The sequence below is a fragment of the Teleopsis dalmanni genome, chromosome X (genome assembly GCF_002237135.1).
Source record: "Teleopsis dalmanni isolate 2A chromosome X, ASM223713v2, whole genome shotgun sequence".
NCBI lineage: Eukaryota > Metazoa > Arthropoda > Insecta > Diptera > Diopsidae > Teleopsis > Teleopsis dalmanni.
In genome coordinates this window covers 39112665-39134598 of record NC_051848.1, presented here as the reverse complement: position 1 = coordinate 39134598, position 21934 = coordinate 39112665, and the positions used below count along the sequence as shown (strand labels likewise).

At 25.8% G+C, this 21934-nt stretch overlaps 1 protein-coding gene and 2 long non-coding RNA genes across 4 annotated transcripts; 2 read left to right on the top strand and 1 right to left on the bottom strand.

Moving 5' to 3' along the window:
* The first annotated feature begins 1578 nt into the window (after nt 1-1578).
* Nucleotides 1579-2966, top strand: LOC119689449. The gene is made up of 4 exons (XR_005253429.1): nt 1579-1709; nt 1815-2035; nt 2370-2499; nt 2841-2966. It is a non-coding gene; the product is annotated as an uncharacterized LOC119689449 (long non-coding RNA).
* Nucleotides 2967-3078: 112 nt separating this feature from the next.
* On the top strand, nt 3079-5700 carry LOC119689448. 2 transcript variants are annotated; one of them, XR_005253428.1, is made up of 4 exons: nt 3079-3143; nt 4965-5305; nt 5362-5430; nt 5487-5700. It is a non-coding gene; the product is annotated as an uncharacterized LOC119689448 (long non-coding RNA). The 2 variants fall into 2 exon arrangements; XR_005253427.1 differs by lacking the exon at nt 3079-3143 and having other exon boundaries at nt 4934-5305.
* Nucleotides 5701-8636: 2936 nt separating this feature from the next.
* On the bottom strand, nt 8637-9358 carry LOC119662299. The gene is made up of 3 exons (XM_038071891.1): nt 9028-9358; nt 8890-8966; nt 8637-8829 (listed from the first exon to the last, which is right to left on the bottom strand). The coding sequence occupies exons 1-3, from the start codon at nt 9294-9296 to the stop codon at nt 8795-8797; spliced, it is 381 nt and encodes a 126-aa protein (XP_037927819.1). The 5' UTR covers nt 9297-9358; the 3' UTR covers nt 8637-8794.
* Nucleotides 9359-21934: the final 12576 nt, after the last annotated feature.

Below are 21934 nucleotides of genomic sequence, written 5' to 3'. Positions count from 1 at the left end.
ACGGTCTCTGATTAAAGCTTAAGAAGCTTTTTACAATTCCTTGATTTTTGCGCTGCTAAATATAAGCAGATACTTATAATTAACTTATAAAGTTTAAATATACTTTAAATATATATATCATTTGAAATTTCATTTGTTTTCTACTTAACAGTTGAATATTTGAAATTGTCTTAATAATGTTGAAAGTTGCATAAACATTATACAGGGTTATACACATTGTGTTTGCAAAAGTAAATATTATTCGAATACATTTGTGATTGTGATTTCAATAAAATTTTTATACATATGCATTGCCCGGAACCTGTTGTTATGTATGAAACACAATATTATTTAAACATTTTGCACGGTTGAGGATATTTTCAATGACTTATCGCCCATAAAACGACAGATAAAGATATATAAGGATATACGAAGGATATTTTCAATGACATGGCCCATAAACCGACAGAAGTTCATTTACAAAGCATCAAAAGTTTGAGAACTGACCACAAAAATATCATCATTTGTATTATCATACTAAACCAGGTCCAGTGATGACAAACATCCACGAAATTTTTTCCACAACAAAGGCAAAACAAGAGATATTGCCTGATATATTGTCATACCTTCCATGTCCGCATCCTTCATTTTACGCCAAAAATAAACCATTGCTGTAGTGACCAAAATTAAAGATCTGCATCACATTTAAAACAATTTTTTTAAATAACTACGTACCTATCACAACTACCTATCAAATGTTATACCATGCACTCATTTTTGTGGATATAACGAAGATTCCATTGATACTAATGGAATTTCAAATTGTCGTTGTCTTCGTTGTGGAAGACAAAAAACTGCTTAACCGAATATATCAAAGAAAATAACTACATGCTACAAAACTCATAAACCAGCTCAAAACAAATTCTCAAAACTTCTCGTACGATCTGGTATTCTTTCGATTGAGGTACTATTTTTTCAATGTGTATTTTCTAGTTCTTAAACCTTAAAAAAAAGAGACGTATATGCTTTTTACATCACACTTTTGAGATCAGTTTAATACCAGCGAAGGGTAAATGGAGATATATGATGGTGCAAAAAATCATTACTATATAATGGATGTATCCCAGACAAGGTTTCTCAATTTTCGCTAAATCATCAAATATGTGTGTAATTATCAAGATATAATACTTATTCTTATTATCTGTTTCTTTATGCTAAATTTCTTGCTTTAATCAATTTCTAGTAATAGAGTCTCAGACGAATCAGACTGTAGTAATCTTTATGAATGATACTCTTGCGATCCCATTAAACACTCATCAAGATCTTCCTTATCACCTTTCTTGCTTTAAATAATTTCTAGTAATTGAGATTCAAATCAGACGATAGTAATTTCAATTTAGCTCCGTTATATTTTCAAGGGTGACTGTTTAAGACCATTGTTACTATATAAAACCATATGCAATATGATAGTAAACATATTGCATAAATTCTAGAAAGTTGAATAATTTAACATAAAACTCAGTAGACATTTGCTTTGTCTTGATAAGAACAAATTTTGGAAAGATTATTTAAAAGTTTTTTGTTCTTGTCATTTCTGAAATTGAAATAACCTAAATTCAAAAAATATGGATCCGCACTTAAACAAACATAATGCTGGACCCACACCAATAATTCTTTATTTAATATTTGTATTTTTCGCATCGCTGTTCATTGGCTTGCAGTTCTTTCACGTAAGAAACTGAATTTTTTTATATTTGTTATATATATATAAACATTTTTAATTATTGCTATATATATTGAATATTTTTGCGATTTACAATAATATTTGTTAGCAGTACCGTAAAATGCAAAGTGAGAGACAAAATTCAGTCGATCAACATCCTCCAAATTGTGATGTCTGATTAAATTCTCAGCCCACTAAATAAGAGAGTCCCTTAAAACATATAAGAAAGTGCTAATGGACATGTTCGATATATAATAGATGATCCCTCCAATTATGCATTCCATATCTATTAAATTCGAAACGGATATTTTCAGTGCTTGGATTTCTTTTTGGGTATGTATTTAATTTATTAATATAAAAATAAACCTTTGACATACAATGAGGTCTGAAAAATATCTGATGGCATCTTGACATTCTGCGGAAAATGTCAAGAACTATTTTCGCAGACTTCTAATTTTAGAATGATTTTCAAAGATTCAATTGATTCAATTCATAGAACATCTTTTAGAAATATTAAGTCATACCATATGTTGTTTATATAATACATCAAAGTATTAGGAACGATTACATATCAATTAGCTTTTATTCATTCTTAAATATAAATTGGTACTTTTTATTGAAAAGCATTTTCATTATTTTCATTTAATTAAAAAATTTTTTTTTTCAGTATACTGTTTTCTTTGTTTTGGATTTAAGATTTTAAAGGACACTGACTCAAGTTGTTACTTTATCGTTGTTAATGAACTATGAAACTTTTCGTGTGCGATATGAGACCCGCTTCTTTAGCTAATATTATAGTTATGTTAAAAGTGAACAATAGTTGTTAATATTCCTTTGCTTACTTGATTGAAGCGATTTCGATTTACCAGGCACGTTCATTTGACTACGGGTTACTTCAAAATACTACACACCCCATCTGGCGCCAATTAGTGTATGTAATTACTGCATTGATTATACAATTAACTGGTAGTTTCTATATAAAATGCTTCACTTTAAAGAACGGTATCTCAGCTGTGTTGACATATAGTGTAACATAGTAGAAAAACAATAGCTGACTTTACTACAATCAGTTGGCAAATGAACGTGCCCGGTAAGTCGTGTCCGGTATTATAATAATTATTGTTTTATTTTTTTGCAGAATATCGACTTTCAAATAATGGACTATTCAAAATATGGACTTTTCCTAATGGACAATTTCATGCCCTTTTCCTAATAGTGGGAATTAATCAAAATTAATTACAAAAATTAGATATTGTGTATTCGTTTATTTTTATTATTATTTAAAATTATAAAAGTTTTTATTAAATACACCATAATTTTTCTCATTTCGATAAAAATCAAGATCAGTTGTTAGGAATATATGTACCAACATTTTATTATTCTTCATTTGGATGTCGATAATAGCGTTATCTATGTGATTTTTATGCACTTTTAATGTTGGGTGAGTGCCAAAGAATTGGAATGAGTAGTCAACAAACGAATCACACTCGAATCATTAATTGTGTTTTATTTACATGCATTCTGAATCTCTTTTTCGATGATTTAACTCCACCGGATTTATACAAACAGCTATAGCACTTATAATGACTTAGGTATATTCTGCTCATATGCAACTCATAAACACAGACATTTGACACAAAAACGATGTAAATTATTTACAAAGCATCAGTCGGCAAGAATTTGCCTAACTGTACACATAATTTTCTACTAAAATAACCCCTAATTTAATGCACACATAATATTTAAGAACAAAACAACACAACAACACACACACCAAAAACATAAAACTAACACACACAAATTTTTTACTTAGCAAACAACAGCGCTCACACACAATATTTTATGAATACTACAAGTAAATCGAGTCAGTCGATGAGTATATTCATACTCACTTGAGTATATACTATGATTCATGAGTAATTTCCAATTTCTACTACTTTCGTTAAAAATGTGTACACATTCTTGTAAAACTGATTCATTAGAACCGGTATTCGTTAACGAATAAAATTATGAATCATTTCTGGGTGGGATATGAATGCATATAAGTAATGCGTGAGAAAAACATTTATACGATTTGTTGCAGGTCTCTGGTGTGTACCAACAAAAGTAATTTAATGTTCCCACTGTAGTAAAATCAATTTATATATGTATATCAAATCAAGACTTAATTGTTTCCGTTGGTATAAGTTTATTACAATAACAAAATTTTTTATTATTTTATTAAATGATCAAAATTTTGGGTGAGCATATATACAAAGTATTACCAAATAACCATCATCAGTGATCTTGAAATTATTTTTTATATTTAATTATTCATTAATAGTCTTTACTTTTGAGACTGCCAAGAAAGCGTACCAAGGGTTAAAATCGTTCTGCCAAGTTTGAACTTCAAAGTCGGTGTTCATTACTCAACTGACTCAAATCCCTTCTTGACTTGTATGTTTAAACGAATTCACTTGCTGTGTTCTATTAGAACGAAATCATGAACCAACTATGTAATAATTGATTAAATTAATTATATTTTTAATATTTATTGTTAAAATAACGAATTATATTTTGCATGATTTTATATTATTGATTCTTGTGTATAGACTACTACTCAAAACCGCTCTATATAAGATATATTAATATAAGATAGTAATTTGAATTATTTATAATTTAATGTATAAAGTTGGATTTGCAAACTTAACTCAATAGTTATTCCATTTACATATGTACCGGACATATCGACTAAGGCGGGGCTTGAAGCATTAAAGTAGAATGACATCTGACATTAACAACAGTCGTTACACCAACAGCAGTGATTTAACTCTAATATATCACAGATTCCTATTGTTCAGCGTGGGAAGTGTCATGGAGTCACTTTTCATTATTCCTTAAAGTATGTTCTTTTTAGAGTAGAATAAAATGTTAGTTAGTACTGTTGTGCTTATTATTTTTGGATAGAAAATAAATGATTTTGTTACATTAGCTTAGGACTAATCTTGAGACTGACCTTGTATACAATATAAGAGTAAGCGTTGTGATATCATGGATAAGTTATCTTCGATATGACAGATTTAAAGAATCACCATATAATTAGATGTTAAATTTTAAAAGGAATCACGGTTTTTATATCTCACAATAAATTTTTTATAAGTAACATTGGAAATTTTTATCAAATTTTGACAAACAAACTATTGAGCTAGATAAAAATTTTTTATTAAAACTAAAAATTAATTTCATTGAAGAAACAACAAAATCTTTTCTTATTTCTTCTAAGTGTCAAAAGTGCGTCTATACGATGGCAGGAAAAACTCCACAGAAAGGTAAAGCACCACCAAAGGACGATGATATTCAGAAACAATTTAATACTTTGACAAAAAAAAAGGCAATGCTTAAACGGGACTTAGAACTTGTTACTGTGGAAAAGGATAGGTTTAAGAGAAAGTTGATAAATATTGAAAACTATTGCAGGGAGCATTACAATGAAAATGATAAGATTCCTGAAATCCTCAACAAAGTGTACGAAGGGCTAGAAAAAGTAGGTAGTGCTGGCTTCAAAGCTCCTGGTCAAGAATCTAAACAGTAGTTAAAAAGCAATGGCTTCTGCAGGTACAGCAGGTAAAAATGTTAAAATATTTTTTTCTTATCACTTATTTTACTTATATTTTTTATAGATTAAATAAGTACCAAAAATAAAATTTATTTTATCAAATAATATTAACCGTCGTCAAATGATAACCCAAGTAAGTATTAAATTTTATTTTTGTCATTTGGTATTTATATATTTTTAAATTTATAGGAACTGATTTTGAGCTTTAAATAGCGATCCTGCCAAGAAACTACAGATGACATTGGGCAACACATTGTTTTTTAAGTGGTTTTCATTCTGGTTACTATTTTATGTGCTATATGAATCAATTTAGGAAATTGAAGTGTTTATCTTTATTTTTAAACTTTTTCGCAATATGTGAAAACCTTGAAATACATTGCACCAATACTTACTATTTCTGAAATGTGTGTTTTTATTACAAAAAGAAAATGTCGTACTAGTTTTAGAAATTATCATTATAAATTTTTTTCTAATATTAGGGACCTTCCAAAAGTCCATATATACCTTAAAAATAAATACACCTCTATGAGTAAATAAGTTTTGGTGAAAAAATTAAGTTTTGTTTAAGAATGAAATAATCATTCGCATTTATTAAATGCAATGCAATAACTTTCCCATATAGTCTAGCGTTCCAAACTCAATGCATCTTCCCTCTATCGCTATTAAAACTGCGATTCAGTACAATCTCTTTCTGTTATGGAACTTATACAACCCCATGATTCCAATAACAGGCAGGTGACTCTCCAATATTCGATTTTCTGAATATTCTAGAAACAAATTAACTGACAATAAAACATATTTCGGCAGGAAAACCATGGGTAGATGAAAATTATTATCAGTGCATAAATTTGAATTTGTCGAAATTTGGTACAACTCGTAGCAATAAGACTAGACCATGTCTATGTAACGAATTTTGTCAGGGCTGCGGTGCTGCGGATGAGGTGGACTCTATTTACTCTAACTCATTTTTCAATAGCTACTTTTGGATAGGTAAAGCTTCAAAATCTACGATGACTTTTTCCTAACTCACCTAACAGAGTTGACATTCTTTAAAATTAACGACATAGTCAAATTCATAGATTTGTCAGGTGGCTTACTTTCTGCTTAAATGTGAGAGTCGCGCATTATCAAAAGGACGCCGTTTCTGGAATATCAATTTTAAAGGTGTGTCTTCCCTCTGGGATATGAGTTTATGAAGGAAAGGTAGGTCTGCCGTGTCATAGCCCCCTCTAACATGGTAAGCTTGCAGTTACTCTCTGAAGCGTGCAGGTATAAGTACCTGCACGGCTTGCAGTTACACGCTAAAATACAGTCTGTTAACTTCGACTGCAAACAGCTATCCGATGAACAGGCGCTATCCAGGAATGGCATGATTTACAGTTTACTCTGGCATGTATTGTGTCGTCTGCATGCTAGCCGATGCATGTCCGAAATGCCTAGATCTTGTTTCGCTTCGATATTCCTTTACGATCTTCCCGACGTGGGTGGCCCTGGTCAGTACAGCTGGTCAGTAATATTGTTTTTATTTTTTTTTTTTTTGATTTTTGTAACTGATTAGAGTGTAAGATTACTTTCGTCAAGCCAAATTGGTTAAAGTGCCAACTTATCAAATTTGTAGCAGATTAGACACAGATCCTAACAATATGTATGTAAAAAAATAAAATGACAAAAGTGCAGTTTTTATAATATTAATATATTAATCAGACATATTGCGGTTTCGAACAGTAATGCACTACAACAACAATTTTTTTCTTGTTATTTTAATTAATTGAATTTTTGGGTGAGTATACATACACAGTATTATCAAATAACCATCATCAGTGATCTTTGAAAAATTTTTATATTTAATTATCTGTAAATAATCTTTACTTTTGAGACTGCTAAGAAAGAGTACCAAGGGTTGAACTCGTTCTGCTAAATTTGAACTTTAAAATAAACACCGATTCATTGGTCAACTGACTCAAAGCCGTATTTGACTTATATGTTTAAACTTCAACTTTTATTAATTTAATTTATTCTTAACTAAGTTAGAAAGCACTGAACCTCATTGTACGGTTAATCAACGTCATTAGCGGCCTAAATCAAATAAATTGCCTTAATGAAGGTAATGGGAAGATGATATAAACGTGTTTCGAATGTCTTTAGGCCATCTTACTTACTCGATTATATTGACCAAAAATTGAAGGAATGAAGATCTTATCTTAATGAAGTATAAATTTGTAAACAGATTTGTGAAGTTTGCATACAACTAACTTTGAATTATATAAAAAAACATTGATGAATAATGAATGGGTGGTGTGTATAAATCCAGTTCTCGACGAGACTACTCTAAAAAGAAGGAAATTATAATTTTCTATTTTATCTTTCTAGTTTATGTTAATATGGTCTTAGGTTGTACAAGAAATAAAAAAATTAAAAAATTTTAGATTTTATATCGTTTTATTACATATTGCCAATTGGGTATTTTCCGACATCTCCAGGTGTGGTTGTTACTTTTATTATAACTACAATAATAATAAAACGAAAAGTTTTTTATTCTGATTTCAAATTAAAATAAATTCATTCTCAGCCAACGGAGTGTTAAAAAGTAATCAAAGAATTTTTCAAAATAGTTTTTACACTATTTTTTCGACAGAAGTTTTCTTTAATATGTTGGTTGAAGTGTCTTCTTCAATAATTTCAGATTTGGAAAATGAATGTTAATCGCGTATGGTAGACGATGCTCCATTCTTATTCCATTCATATTTGAAATTGTCGAAATGTGGGAAGTACCATTCTAGATATACTTCTAGATATTATTATGCGTTTACCAACTGATCTTTTAGACTCAATTAAGAATTCATTGTTAACAATTTACCTTTGAATCGTTAAAAACTGTCAGCATTGTTTTGATTTGATTCATTTGAAAGCATGGTTTTCACTCTTTTAGTGTTTTAGTCACTTCTATGTTTATGTTAATCCCTGGAGTCTTATTTTCAGCTTATATTAGAAATGTTACATTTTATTACCATTCAAGTATATAACTCTTATGCAACTATATAACTATTTTCTTTCAGGATATTTTAAATTAACCTAATCATTCTTTATTCTGGATTAAAATCTGGAAAGACAATCCGTTTAAAAAAGTTTTTGATCAAAACTCGGTTGGTTGTGCCTTTTATTATTCTATTCGGCTTCTTCTATGACGAATCTCCCAGATACATAGCGACCGGTAATAAGAAACACGATTTGCTAATTATAACGAATGAAGTACCTCCAACTATTTTCTGTGATAGCAAATATTCTCATAAGGTTATAAACTAATGCTTTCAATATGTTTTAATAATAAAAATTATAATATAGAAGTATAAATACATTTATTATAACATCTTTAACATCAGTTTCAAACAAGAAAAATCTATCACGTTAAAGAAAAAATCATCCATCAAAATATAAAGTTTTATCAATAAACACACAGAATTTCTTCACCACGTATACGTTTTACATCCATCTCTTCTCTAGTCCGCAATTTTAATATTCTTCGAAACTACACCTAAAATTATTAATCATTATAATTTTTTTCTTTAATGTAATAAAAAACATAAATAATTACCCTCCTTAACAATGAAAAGCACAAAAGCCGATTTCATCTTTTTGGTTTCCTTGAAAAAGTTTTTGGACACCATGCAGCTATTATGGATTAGTCTGTTATATACCAAAATAAAAAATAATTTATATATGCAATCGATACCTATAACAAAACTTTATAACAGGAGTATGATTTGGATAAGGAGTAGCAAGAACTATATTTAGTATATTCACAACATGTCTATTCTGTAAGCCATACTTAAGACAAATTTCTTTCAGTTTCAGCAGGTTTTGAAAGTAAAAATGACTCTCTTCTTCATATGCCTTAATGTTCTGGCTTAATGAAGCGACTATAGAGCGTAACTTATCACATTTTTCAATAACCTCTACCGCAGGCTTAATCCGTGAATCAGACTTTACTACGCCAGACATTATAAAAATTTTCTTATATATATGTATATATTTAGATTGTATACAAGTCAATCTGACGCAAATAATTATTTTCTATTAACAGAGTTGTTTTTCGTATATATTTTTTCAACTTGGAACTTGGTTACTTGGATTTACGTAACTATCAAAACTTTTTAAATTTAGAATTCTCTAAGTAAAAAATATTCAAGACTTCAGAAATATTAATAGACAAACCAAATTATATGTTTGACCACCATTGATCATCCAAATCATGCATTCATTTGGATGTGCAAGACAAAGAGAAGGTATAGAAAAATAAATATGAAGCGACCATTTCTTTTAATATGGTAGTGCCGAATTATAAATTTATTGATGGGCTGCTCACCTATCACGTACAAGGTTCTTTCAATTGTACTGTGTTAATGACTGAAACCACTTGCCAGCTCACTAATTAGATATTAACAGTATGGCTTTCGTACTGGTCAATCCACCTTAGCCAGATATTCACACTGCGACAAATCTTAAAAAACTCTTATAAACATAACAGCGACAATTACCGTCAATTATAAAGCAGTTTTTGATAGCTTTATAATGGGTTACGTTAACGGCGCAATATTTGAGCTCGGTATCTCTGTGTAGTTAGTATGACTCTGAAGAATGATGATGAGCGTACCCTACGTCAAGGTAGAATCGAGTCTATTCGAAACTTTGTTAACGTGCTAAATTTTAGACAAGGTGATTTCCTAACACCTACCATTTTTAATTTCATCATTAGCAGGGAAGGTGTTCATTATAAAGTCACAGTATTATACAAGTATGTCCAGCTTTTTATCTAAAAAGGAATCTGCACAAGATAAGCTTAACGGTGAATGAGAACAAAACGAAGAATATGTCGACTGTGGTCACTCGAACAAAGAGCTGGAGATGGGCGAGTATATTTTCAAATCTGTCCAGAATTTTATCTATATTGGCATCAGCAAAAGAATAGCAATTACCACTGCCAAAAAATGTGCCATGAGCTCAGTAAGTAATTAGCGTATATAGCACTCTGCTATGCTTCTAAGTGGCACAGAAGCATGAATATTTTCGTAAAAAAATAAAGTACCACTGGCCGTGTCTGATGCTACAGTGAAATAAGTGTTGGAAACAGCTTTTGAAAGAGAAATATCTAAAGAAAGACCAAGTTTTCGGTGATCAAGTTGAAGGAACACTAACAGTACACTTGATGTATGCGCACGCAACTGATGCGTATAATATGAGGTGCTGCGTAAGACCCGTTAACAGGTAGTCATAACCAAGAAAGTATACTAATATTTTTCACTCACTTTTGCCATATATTACTTAATATTATAGTGAGAAGGAGTGGTCGAAAAACAATTAAACGCACAAAAAAAACAAAAACATACCCTACCCCCCACCTTCAAAAATGAATAAAGGCAAAATAAAAAATATTTGCAAAATAATCTATCATCAATATTTATGTTATCGGCCCATTATGTTTAGAGAAATGGCAAGTTATGAATAATGTTATACTACAAACACACTTTTGGAGACCACTGAATTATTTAACAAACGGTTTCGTATATTGAAATCCATTATTATTTACCCAAATATTTTTTTAATTATTTATTTGTGAGTTCAAATTAAAATTAATTTCAAAATTAACTAGGAATGAGGAACTGGACTGCTATGTCCTTCGCCCTGACCATTATTTTTATTACATCGTCGAACTTCCAATTTCCAATACCACCTAGTGATCTATTACTGTGCTCCATTCATGTGTTAAGAGTATTTCCTCAAATCGAATTTCCTCTATTACTTATAGTTTTAAGCCTAAAATGCAGATAGAAAATAGAAAAGACTTAGATTTTTTAATAGAAATGAATACGTTTTATTATTGTTCGAAAAATAAAATTTTTTTTTTGTTTTTTAAACTCATTTTAATGTTCAAATATTGCACATAATATATTTTTATTTTTAATTTTAATTTTTGTTGTCTTGTCTGAAAGACAAGTTTTAAAAGAAAAAAAATATATAATTTATAAACAATTAAACTTTAAACAGAACACAATTAAAAATTTTTTTTTGTTTAAATTATATACAATAAATATAAAATTTCTATAGGATTTGTTATTCAAATCACATTCATATAAATTTGTTTTTACTTAATAAACAATATGTTTTTAATTATTATTAAAATGAATTTTTTAATTTATTTAATATTTCGTGCCTATTTTTTTTATTTTTTTTGGTTTTTGTTTTATATATATTTATTTAGTTTTTCTTTATTTGTTTTTTTCTTATTGTTGCAATGCTAAAAAAATAATTGCAATTATGAAAATAGCTGAAAAAGAAGTTCATATATATATATATATATATATATATATATTATATATATATATATATTTATTATTTAATTATATACTATATATATAAATATCATTAATATCCCAATATAATATACATATACTTATATAATATATATATATATATATGTATATATATAAATTATATATATAATATTTAAATTTTTTACTAAATTTTTATTTAATTTTAAAATTCAAATACTTGTAGTATTTAATTTTTTTTTGTGTTTTACAATTATAATATTTTCTATAAAAATGTTTGGAAATTTTTTAATATATTATTAATGTATATATATTATATTAACAGAGGATGTTTTAATTAAATTTAACGCTTACGCACGCGATAAATTTTATATGCTATAAATTTTTATATAATATATTTGTTTGAATATATACATATATATGCATATTTACAAATATATGTATATATGTATTTAAATAACAAGTATTTATTCGTTTTGTATAGCGATCTTTATCATTCCTTTTTTTTGTTTTTTTATTTTGATGTTATATTACTTTATTAAATTTGTATAATTATTTAAATTGCAATTTCTCCGATATAATTTTGCTTCAGTTTTATATTATTATATCAATATTATTTTTAAGCTTATATTAAAAAAAGTAATTTTATTTATTAATTATCTAATATGTTTAAATTTAATTTAATATTTTACATTGGTTTTGCAATTTCAATATTTTTTTTTTTTAATTTTTTACAAAGAGTTACAACGTTTATATGAAGTTTAAGAGTTCAATGCATAAAAATATTATAGATAATTTTTTATATATTATATTGTTGCGATTTTGTTTCAAGTTATTTAAAAGTACAAGTTAATAAATCAAAATCAAAAATATTTAGACGAAATTTTTATATACCTATATAAATATTTGTTTTATTATGTAGTGTACGTGTGTGTGTGTGTGTGTGTGTTTGTTGTATGTTATATGTTTTTTATATATATATTTATTAACCTTTATTGTTTTTTTTGTAAATTTACATGTGTTACCATTTCAAAATTTGGATCATATTCTGTTGTTAATTTATATTTATTTTAATATACAAATTAAATATAATAATTATAATAAATTTAATTTCTTCAATTATTCGCTTTGGGGCTAAGTGCATTTAAAATAATTTCCCTCATTTTATATTCAGTTCAAGGTTTTAATTTTAATTTAGCAAGCTTTAAATGAAAATATTTATTAATTAAAAAAAAAGTTTCTTATCATATTGGGAACTTCATTTATTCGTAATTTTTAGTAATTATCGCAACTTTTCCCAACTTCAATTCTTAAAATTTAAACTTTTATTAGCTTCAAATTTAGTTTTGCTGGGTTTTTAATTATTTAAGGCATTTAAGGGAACGTATATATTTATATATAAGTTATATTACTTATACTTAGAGCATATATATATATATAAACGCTTAAATTATGAAATGAAACAAAAAAAAAAAAAATATATATATATATATATATGTAATAATTATTAATAAAAATGTTCTTTGGTACCCAGCAAGCTTCATACTTTTTACATCAAAATATGCAATCTTTTTTTAATATGTATTTAATAAATTGTTTCTATACGTATTGTATATATATATTTATATAAATATGTATAGGAGTGCAGCGATCAATCGATATCTTTTCCTATCATGATTGTTCATTTGAAATATCAATTCAATTGGCATGACTTATGCATAATTTAATAATTGAAATAAATAAATTTTGTAATTGATTTTAATTAATTTGAAAAACAGAATTTTTTAATTAATTAATTTTTTTTTTTTTGTTTTTAATTAAATATATCAATATAGTATAAGCTTATACTACAGATTTGTATGCTTGACACTGGAACAAATTTAGCCTCAAACTCCAACGCGATCGTTTTGAATTCAGTACGTGTGAACAGGGTTGGAAAAACCAAATAAAATCAATTTGAAGGTGGTTGAAATTGTAAAAAGAGTGCTTGTACGGGATGAGCCAGATCAATTTGTATATATGATTTTTATATATATTAAAGACTTTATAAAATTTGTTTAATTTATGTTCAAGTTTCTTGTTTAACTCAAAAGAGATAAAAATAAATGTGTGCATTACAATAAATGAATGAAATGATTATATATTAATTATACTATAAAGATTTTGAGTGTCTTGTTTGTATACTCGTATATATATAACTATAGAAACTATAGAAACACAACTATTAATTGTCAGCTAATTACAAATTGCATTGTTGAAATCAATTAAATATTTATTTAATTATTTGTTATTTAAGTTAACTAAGAATAATGAATTAAACTACTATGTTCTTCGCATTAGCAGTTAAATATATTATTTTGTTATATCGTGAAAATTTCAATTTTTTTTTGGTTAACTTAATAGACAATTCAAAAAAATAATAGTTTAATATGCAGATGATAACTCAAATAACTAGAAAGAATTTCAACATAAAAGATTTTTTATCAATAGGAACGTATATAATTACTATATAAGTAGTTATTTTTCCGTATAAGAACATTTAATATATAATTGCTATTATCCCTATAAATATCTTACTTATAAAAAAACTCAATTTAATTTAAATTATGCAGTTGTAATTAATTGTTTTCTTTTTTAAATATTTTTTATTGTTATGTTCACGCAAATCTTAAAATCTATTTAAAAATAAATTTTAAATTTAATTATACAAGAGTGTTTGCACTCTTGTATAATTTTCACACAAATCTTGAAATAGGTTTAGTCAAAATTCTTTTAGGAGCGTTTACGAGAGCCTAAAATTGATTATATAAAGAGCCTTAAAAGTTTTGAATTTTAAATTAAAATAACTTTTAAGACAAATCTAAACAGGGTGTATTGTTTGTTTCTTTACCAGCCCCTTTCCTCAAACTTTCACCTTTTTGTTCCTACTCTCATTTAATAAAATTATGTACTGTCTATAATACTAAACGAACTACATAAAATATATATTCTTTACAAAGCATAATTGTACTAGATTTCACAGCTTAAAATCTTCACAACTTACAGATAAGTAGAGAAGGGCGACAAATATTCATACTCGGGTAGGATTTTGATTTCTCGGACACATTTATTTATTTAACAATAGCTTTAGTACAGTCAGGAAGAATCTGTTTCCACTACGCTACATGTCAATAAAGGTTAGTTTTTGATTCATAAAACATTAAAGTTAAAATACTACTAACTCATCATCTACGCTGGCAATACTTTGACAAGAATTTGATATTCGAATGTAAATATATATTATTTTCGAATTATGTCACATACAAGTGAAGTGAAAGATGTTACCAAAAGTCTAGCAAGTACAGATGCAGAGTAAGAATTAACGAGTTCTATGTTCTATGTTTTATACTTAATAGTAATGCTGCACTTAACTTAGAAAATTTGTAGAGTATTTCTATTAGTTTTTCACAATAATCTTTATTTCTTTCTCAATTTTCATTATCATCATTTTTTCTATTTTTTTTGTTTACTCCACCCTTCATGTACAAATTTTTTTATGACATAATTTGATTTCTTCTGCCTTTATTTTTTCATTGTTTTATAACATTTATAGTTTTCTTCTTTTCTTCTTCTTCTGTAAACTTCTTCTGTCTCTATCTCTGTGTAGGCGCCACAGATCCTTCGATCTGTGAGCTTCTTTCTGCGCTAGTTTTCATATTTTAGTTGGCTTTAGTTGTCTCTTCTTGTCATCTCTCTTCTTATTCTAATCTAGTTTTTTTTTCTGCTCCAATATCATATTTGAATACGTTATCTTTTCCTATCCTTTCAATTCTTTTTTCTTTTATTTATTTTTATTTATTTTTATTTATTTATTTCTAAGTATCTCTTGTTTTATTTCCTTTTCTACAATAATTGTATTTATTACTTTCGTCCAAATTGATTTTGTGGTTTCTTCAACTATTTGCCCAGCATTTATACTGGAAAGTTTTGGAAAGCTACGAATATTTGGATGTAAATATGTATTTCTACAACAAGAAGTAACTACAGGAACTTTAGTACCAATTAAATGTTACTAAATTCAAAAAAAGTTTATATGTTAGTGAGGAATTTTAATAATATGCAACAATCTTGTCAAGAATTTGACAGTGTAGTTAATGTGTAGTTAGAATAATAAAGCTGAAGTATTGAAAAAACATACACAATTATCAAAAAATTTTTGATTAATTATTTTAAAACTTTGTACTTCAACCATTTTTCCACTTATGACTATTGGCCTATTGTGTAACCGTATAATGGAGAGACTCAGGGTTTAAAACCTCCTAGAAAGTGTGGCGAAGCTTAGAATGCTCTTAAGTGGAAGGTCTTGAAGTTGATCCAGATATTGAAAATACGTGGCAACTAAAGTATTGAGTCGCATGAACTGTGCAAAAACAAAGTAGATGAAAAGTGCTTTCATCGTCTACCTAACAGCAGTAGTAGGTACCATTAAATCTGAGATTTAATTTCTAGTTTGGTTACCTAATCTACAATGACCTGGAAATATGCCTACAACAAGACTGATATCTCTACGTGGCATCTCAATTTGAGTATTGGATTTCATTTTAGTAGAAAGTTGTCAATTGCATACAGATGCCTGCATATCGTTGAATCTTCCCATCTTTTATTAAATAGTTCAGCACAGAAAGAACTCAGTAACACGAAGTTAATGATATGCACAGTTTTTTCAGGTGTTTCGACTAAAATCCTGAAGCGCCCCTTCTGGCTATCTCGTCTGCTTTACAAATGCCGTAAATATCCTTATGATTAAAAATGTTTTCTATCCAAAAAATTTTTTATAGAATATATTGTATTATTTACTAACTACATGTTTAGTAGCTCAGTTCTTAACTATAAAAGACAGTACATTTCAGCATTCCATTATTGATAGAAATATATTATATCAATAAATTACAGATAGTAAAACGGCATAATAAAAATTAAATTAGTAAATTTAAAACGAGCTGAAAGAGTAGAATGAGCAGTTGGCAGTGTTTATATACAATAACATAATTGTCTTCTTTAACATATGAAGTTATGAAATGACTTTCGAACGATTTGGAAGACGAATTCCTAACAAACCGACTTAAATGTATTGGAAGTATATCTGCATTACAACAATTTTAAATAATTATTTGAAAATTAAAAAACTATATATACTTCTATAAATAAATACAAATGGTGGGGATTCTAAGTTATAAAAACTGTAGTTATAAAAATAATTTTCACTGTCAGAATTTTTCTGTACTAAGCCTAATAATTAATAGCTGACTTTCAATAGTTGTGTTTTAATTCATCCAGACTTAAATTATTTAAATAAAAAATATTTCAAATACAAATTACTGGTGCGTTTAATTAGTAACAAAAATAATTTGTTTGGCAGTAGATATTTTTTAAATATAAATTAAAGTTATGCTATATCAATAATTTGGCGTTGGGTTGTTATTAAATATGTTGTTTATAATATAAAGATCAACTTTTTTCATTAAAAATAATATAAAATTTGATATCATACAAATTAGAATAATTTTTATGTTAATTTAAAATTAATTTGAAACATAGACAATAAAAATATATAAACATAAGTCAAAATTTTTCATAATATGCTCAAGTTACACAAATACATTTATATTAAGTTATCAAAGACTTGTTAGTTTTCAACTAAATATTAATTTTTCCATAATGCATATATTAGCTATATTAGCCGTGTTTTAATTTTAGTCTTTATGTATATATTAAAAAGGCCAAATAATAAGAATAAAATTAGATTTATAAAATAAAACAATAAAAAAAACAAAATTATGATATCATAAAAAAAAACAATAAAATAGAAATAATTTATAAAAAAAATATGTAGTTATAAAAGAATTATTATACAACTATTAAATAAAAACGAAAAAAAATTAAAATAAAATTATAAACTAAAAAAAAAATTGTAAGCTGCAAATGGGCCTCATAAATTAAATATTACAAAATGTGAATAAAATAAAAAAATAAAATTATAGGATAAACAATATTATGAAAAAAAAATACTTATTAAGAAATTAAAATTTTAATATAAAAATTAATATATAAAAATCAAATAATACAGCAAAAATGAAAACTATTAAATAAAAATATGTATTTTAAAATAAAAAAAATAAAAATTAATATAATAAGAAAAATAAAATTATAAAATGAAAACTAAATTATGAAATTATAATTAGGAAATTATGAATAAACAATTTGAATTCAAAGTTGCAAAACAAAAATGATAATATAATAATAATTAGTATTTTAAAATAAAAATTATGAAATAATAATTAAAGTTATTAAATATAAACAAAATTAAAAAATCAAAACAATATTCTGACAATAACATTCTGAAATAAATATTATGAAAAAAAAAAATATAAAATAAAATAGAAATTATAAAATTAATTAAAAAATTGTGAACCAAAATTAAAAATTATAAATTAAAAATTAAAAAAATTATTCATAAAATTAAATCAGAAACTTAAAATTATAAAAAATATTTAAAAAAATTAAAAAATATTGTTAAAAAATTTATATAAAAAAAATTTGTGTTTTATATAGGAAAATATGTTTAGTATTTATTACTTATTTATTAAAACCATTTAAATTTTTAAGAAATGTAATAACTTAACTAGTAGTTAGTATTAATACAATAAACGAATGCATTTCGATTATGAACCACAATATTCTATTACTGATTCTGCAGACTACATTTAATATAACACTGTGCTGTAGCTAATGAAGATAATACTCCATCGATCATAATTACAATGATATCATAATAGTAAGAGTAATACAAACTACTTAAACGTTTTTAGGTATAAAAGAAACAAAGGGTATATCAATGGGTCACTACCAACTTTAATTTGACTAATTTTTATTAGCAATATCAACTTTTCATGAGAAGATTGTGGTTAAATTGATAATTAAAGAAAGATTAACTAATAGAATAGTTTGACCATCATCCTCATTAAATAATAAAATTTTGTACACATATATATGAACACGAATATATCGTAAGTTATTACTTTCATGTGCATTATAACGTAGAAACCATTAAAATAATTATTAAGACTCATGTGTAGGGCTTATGTTTCTCCAACGTTTTATATGGAGAGACATACACCTTGAAGTCTTTGAAAAATTTTCTAACCCCTAAGATAAAGGTTGGTTGATTCGCATAATTAATAATTATTCGCTATTTTATAATTCTATCAGAAACATGAAGAGATAAAAACTAGACCCATATTGTTGAATTTATGTGATTTAATAAATTTTCCAACTCTACCTATGAACAATCTGGTGAAATGTCAAAAAAAGTACAAGCCGGTTTTATTTAAAAGCTAAAGTTGGACAGATAATTCAACAATAGAGTTTCAATTTAAAGAGAATTTCTGCAGCTGACTAAGATTCTCTAGTATGTTACTGTAAGTTAGTTTTTATAGGACAATCATGTATTTGAAGAAACTGAAGACCCCAAAATGAATCAAAGGCATATATTCAAAAACAAACATATTCATTATTTATAGAACATGACTGTTGAATAAACCATCCAGAACTTAATTTCTGAATATAGGCCTGAGCAAGTATTATAAGAATTACAAGAATCAATATACTAAAAGTGTGAACCGGGCATCTATGTCATTTAATGTATTCATTCAATATAATGACTTCTTTAATTTAACGAATACTTTAAAAAAATTCCATTTGTTAAATTAGACGTTATTGGCTTATATTAACATACATTTTCAAAAAATATTTCTCTTGAGTATATAGAAGAATATACAACGATTTAAAAAATAATTAGTCTATATAACTACTCATATGATATTTCATTATTTATTTTTGTTATAGAACAATGTATTGGAAATCGTTTTTTGCTATGACTCTTTAATATTTAAAAAAAAAATCACACACACAAAATCAAGCGTTAGAATAATATATTTTCGAATTTTAATAAATAATTTCTTTGAAGTATATAAGAATATATAAGGTATATAAGAATATATATTTAAAAACTAGGTACTGTTTAAAAATGACTTATTCATAACATAAATAAAACTTTCTGTTTTCATTATATACTTATTTGTAATATATATAAGTATTAATATATATATATATATATATCCTATGATAACTGATATTAATATCTGCGAAATGAGCATGTTATTATAAATCAAGACTAAGTAAATATTTTTTTTATTTCTAAGTGCCTAACAAATTAGAAAATTTTGCACATGTCTAAGTTCTACAACGAACTGAGTGGTACTTAGGATGTATTGAGTAATAAATATCGCTAGCTTTTTACACCGCTAGCTCGATAACATAAACTAAATAAAGCCACAATTGGTGAGGATGTAGCGTTAGCGTATATATGAATCAGCGTGATTCAGTTCTAGTGTTTGAGAAGTTAAATAGACAATTACTGATTACGAAACGTATCTAGACGTAAATGTAAGCTTAACAAGCTAATGAAACTGTTTTTTGATCTAAATATGTATCACCTTATTAAGAAGTACCAGTCTCAATAAAATTAATATATGTAAACACGTATGTAAACACATCAAGTCACGCTTAACATTTTTTCTTAGCGTTTAGCTCAGTGTAGAATTAGGTCTTTGAGTCTAATATTTTTGTTAATTTTGTAGAGAGCAAAATTTAAAACAACATAGCATCCACGTAAACCAGTGTTCACGTAGGCAAGTGTTTATTTTTTCGAGCGAGTACTGTCTTTTTAAAAAATTCTTGAAATTGTCAATATAAAGTTATAGTTAGAATATTTCTGAAACATATATACTTTAAATAGAGAGTAGATATTATTAATTATTATTGCTAATACCCGTACATTCATTGCAGAACTTTTATATGTATGGTATCAAAAATTCCCACAATATAAACATATTTATATAAAATTAACAATAAAAATATTAATGTGCTTATGGCGAAAATTAAAAACATTTAGAAAATAATAAATTAAAGTTTGTCGCTATTTTATAATTTTTTTTGTTTTTATATAATATAAATTATTCAAGAGATTTCATGAAAACGTAAATATTTTTTTGTGCTGTAATTATGTAGAAATTAAAAACACTTTGTGTTCACAGTCAAATAAACTAAGCTACATAATAATTACAAAAAAATATATATATAACAAATATATAATATAGCAATTTTTATACATAAAATGCGCTTTATAATAAAATTTTTATTAAAAAAAATATATAATTAATTATACGATTATTTAAAATTTTGTAGACTCCACTTTTTTCAAATTTTTAATAAATAAACTTTTTATTTTTAGTTTTTGTTTTTTTTTTTTCACTTACATTTATTAATGTATAGTTATATATATATTGATTTATATACATACATAATTATTAAAATATTAAAGCTGACACATATAAGTACAGGTTGCATAAAATATTTTATGCAGTTCATAGTTATTTATTTATATATATGGATGTTTATTATGTGTGTAAAAAAATGTACATAGATATACATATATGTACACAAATGTCTACGTATCCATAAATATATGTAACATACCAATAGCTATATGGGCATTTAAATATATATTTATGCACAACACATAATCCAAATTTACTTCGGATATTGATATATATTTATATTCATATGTGTACGTATATCCATATATAAAAACACATATATTTTTTATATAAATTTCTTTTAATTATTTTTTTTATATTCATATTATTTTACATCTTTTAAAGAACAGTTGACAACTTGTCGTAATTATCAGTCAGTTGTCGAGTTTTAGGATTTTTGTTATTTTTCGTTTGCTAGTTATACATATGTATTTATGTATATATATATATATATATATATACATTTATATATATATTTATATTTATATATTTATAAATGTATATATATATATATACATATATATACATTTATATATATATTTATATTTATATATTGAGTTTTATTTTTTTAATTTTTTTTTTACATTGAACTATAATAAATTTATTTTTTAAATTCTTTTGTTTTTTTATATTTATTTCATTCTTTGTATTAAAAAATAATTTTAAAATATATATTTAATTAGCTATAGAATTTAAGACACATTAGGCTTCTCTTAGCAAGTTTTTATTTATTTTGTTTTAGTTTAATTATATATTAAATTATTTTCTATATACCATGCATAACATATACTTAAAATATTGAAAATTAAAAACTATATTTGTATAAATAAATAAAATTTATATTTAAAATTTGTAAAATTTGGCACTTATAAAAAATGCGATAAATTTTGTTACT

What these genes read in the sequence shown, in the direction of transcription:
- LOC119662299 (XM_038071891.1), bottom strand. Translation starts at nt 9,296, where the DNA reads ATGTCTGGCGTAGTAAAGTCTGATTCACGGATTAAGCCTGCGGTAGAG. An exon ending in GTTATAAAGTTTTGTTATAG is followed by an intron (nt 8,967 to 9,027) that starts GTATCGATTGCA and finishes AATCCATAATAG; the next exon opens with CTGCATGGTGTCCAAAAACT. An exon ending in GCTTTTCATTGTTAAGGAGG is followed by an intron (nt 8,830 to 8,889) that starts GTAATTATTTAT and finishes TAATAATTTTAG; the next exon opens with GTGTAGTTTCGAAGAATATT.